General features: G+C 33.8%; 1 protein-coding gene across 1 annotated transcript; it reads right to left on the reverse strand.

Moving 5' to 3' along the window:
• Positions 1–254: 254 nt before the first annotated feature.
• LOC101244961 (agmatine coumaroyltransferase-2) lies at positions 255–1,893 on the reverse strand. The gene has a single exon (XM_004241248.5). The coding sequence runs from the start codon at positions 1,655–1,657 to the stop codon at positions 323–325; it is 1,335 nt and encodes a 444-aa protein (XP_004241296.1). The 5' UTR covers positions 1,658–1,893; the 3' UTR covers positions 255–322.
• Between the last annotated feature and the right edge of the window lie 1,118 nt (positions 1,894–3,011).

The raw sequence follows: 3,011 nt of genomic DNA on the forward strand, positions 1-3,011 counted from the left end.
TGATCCGAGAGTTTATTAGAAATAATCTATGGAACGGATCTAGAGAGCTATAACGGTGTTCAATCAGACAAGAGATTTATTCAATAATTTAGGAGTTTCAAAATTCACCTTATTTCAAGTCGAGTTCGTATATTATTATTGTTGCATAAAATTAAAATTCGTAATAACTAGTTCTATTATTCAACAACATATAGATAGAAATATTCCCAGCCTCCCTTGCGCTTAGCAATGCGTAAGAGTAAAAGATAAAAATCTTAAAAACAGAAAATGGAATTAGCAAATGAATTTTCATATCATGACATAGTTGAGTAATAATTAATTCTCAAGCAAGATCTAAAGAATAGCAAATTTTCTTGAAGGTGGGCAAGTTGTCTTGAAACAATGGAATAAAAGCATCAATGCTTCCATCTCCAATGAATGATGGTAGAAGAAACATCATCCCTTCTGTTGGGAAATATGAAGGCATGAACATGTACGGACACCCCATTCCAAAATCTAAGTCGTAGAATGGAAACCTTAACCAACTATCAACTTCGAGATTAGGACATAATATGTGTTTGTTCATATCTGCTGTTGGTATGAGATCCTCATCTTTGTGATTAGCAAAGTCTATGAACGATCTAAAATAGTTATTGTTTACTTTTACAACCGCGTCATGAATGAGCTTTGTTGCATAAGGAAGAGGCTCTCTTAAAAGATCCTTCACTTTTGATGTTGGAAATGCCCACAGTACTAAGTTTCCAAAGTACTCATTAGGTACTCTGGGGTTCAACCTCATTCTACCATTTACTGAGATTCTTATATGAGTTGTCTCGAAGCCACTTAGGCCTCGCGCTTTAGTGATGGCCCTCCATAAATGTGCAACAAGGCTTTCAAATGTGCTATAAGGTCTGTTACTGTTACTGTTATTGTTATTGTTCATTGAAGAGGCTTTTACTTTGAGTTTTGCTAGAAACTCAACGGTGAAATGGACTTTGTGCACCACTATATCTTCCGTTACATGATGAGTACTTTCATCGAGTGAATTTTCCTTTTTAACTGATTTTGACATAAACTCGGTCCCCTTATGCTCATACTCGATAAGAGGAGGGTTTCGAGGGTTAAAAATTGTACGATCATGTAAAGGAAGAGGATTAATGTCAAGCCCTCGACAGGCTTGACCCCATGCAACTAAAAAGTTGCTAGTGGAATGGCCATCCGCCACAGTGTGGTGAGCGGTGAACCCGACCACCAACGAGCCACAAGTGAACCTTGTGACTTGAACTTGCACCAACTCGACCACATTGTTCAAGCGAGGATGTAAGTTAAGCAAAGAAGCGGAAGGTTTAAAGGGCATAACTTTATCAAGGGTACTATCCGCTGATGCCTCAACGAATCGAACACCTTCATCATTGAGCGAAATTACTGGAATACCATTTTCGTCTTTACCTAATCGCCCTGCCCACTCCCTGTAAATCGCTAGGGCCTTTTGAAGCCCCAATTGAATCGCGGCGTTTGGTGGAGTGGGAGGGCGATAGGCATAGATAATAGCAATTTGGGCTTCATAAGTGACTTTATCAAAGACACTAAGGGGAATATAGGTTTTAGTAGAAGGAGGGATGATGTTGTCTTCATAGAAAGGCTTAATGATTTTTGAACTTTCTATTTTGACCTTCATGGTTTTCTCTAATTCTTTGATTTTGGATTAGTAGATAGAGAGAATTAGAAGAGAAGAATGGCTAAGCTTGAGTTATGGTAATAGCATGAGTTGGGTTTATATAAGTATATAATCATTGCAAAAAAATCCTACAATATAATTGGCTAGTTAGACGTGTTTATGTTATAAAGAAGAAAGAAGAATATTAAAAATTGGCCACAGAAACTAGTGGAAGAAAAAAGGAGTCTAGAAAGGATCCGACTACAAAGCCTATCGTATGTCGTCTTACTTTGTATTTTTATCAGAAATTATTTTCAAGACTTGAATTCGTAACTTCTTCATCACGTGATAAAAATTAGTAGAAGAAAATAAAACAGACAAAAGTGGAAATTAAATAGTGGGCCTATATTATATTATTCAATTAGTGTGGAAGTGCTTAAATCTTAGTTAATTAGTAGCCCTTGAAGATGCTACACAGACAATTAAAGTAACTCCTACTATTTGTTAATTTGTGAGTTAGCGCTGACTTTCTTTATCAGTGTGGTGTTAATTTTTAATAATTGAATTACAACCTTGTGACCAAGTTCAGTACTGATAGTCATGTGATACCAACAACCTTCTTGTTAAATGTACAACTCATTGACAACTTCGAATTATTTTTTTGTTACTTAAATCCATAATTTTCTTGTATTCCCTTCTAAAAGACCGGGTCTTTTATATTCTGTTTTTTTACTTAAAAAAATATTAAAAATATGCCTAGAATAAAAAATTTCGACCTTAACGAATCGTTAAGATAGCGTGAATCCTCAATCCTTAACGAGTGTTGATTCATAATGCATTGGACAAAATATCCATCTTTAAAAATGTTAGGTAATAAGGTGTCCGTGTCCAAAATGAAAGTTATTCTAGATTATTCTTCTCTATGTTCTAATTTGTATATCAATTTTAACTTGATAAAAAAAGTTTTAAAAAAAAAGAAAGACAAATTTTGTAAATTTGTAGTATATAGATTTGATTATAAATTATTTTAAGGCTTTAATAGGAATTTGAAAGTTAGATAATTATTAATAATAGAAAAGTATCATTTTTAAAAATAAAAAATAAAAATTAAGTGTGCCACGTACATTGAACGATCAAAGTAGTACATATTATCACATTGCAAGCCTTACCAAACAAATCACATTAAAGTCGTTATTAATATAATTTCGAAACTGACTATTAAATATTTGATGAGGAAAAAAAGAACTCTATCATCGTGTTATCGTGGACATCTAAACGTCTGTGATCGGCATATCGTCAATAATTACTGCTAGGTTATAAAAGGTAACATGGTTTACTTTTAAAATTTCTCTGAAATGAGCTTTCCTCAAATAGA

The sequence above is a fragment of the Solanum lycopersicum genome, chromosome 6, assembly GCF_036512215.1.
Source record: "Solanum lycopersicum chromosome 6, SLM_r2.1".
NCBI classification, from domain to species: Eukaryota; Viridiplantae; Streptophyta; class Magnoliopsida; order Solanales; family Solanaceae; genus Solanum; species Solanum lycopersicum.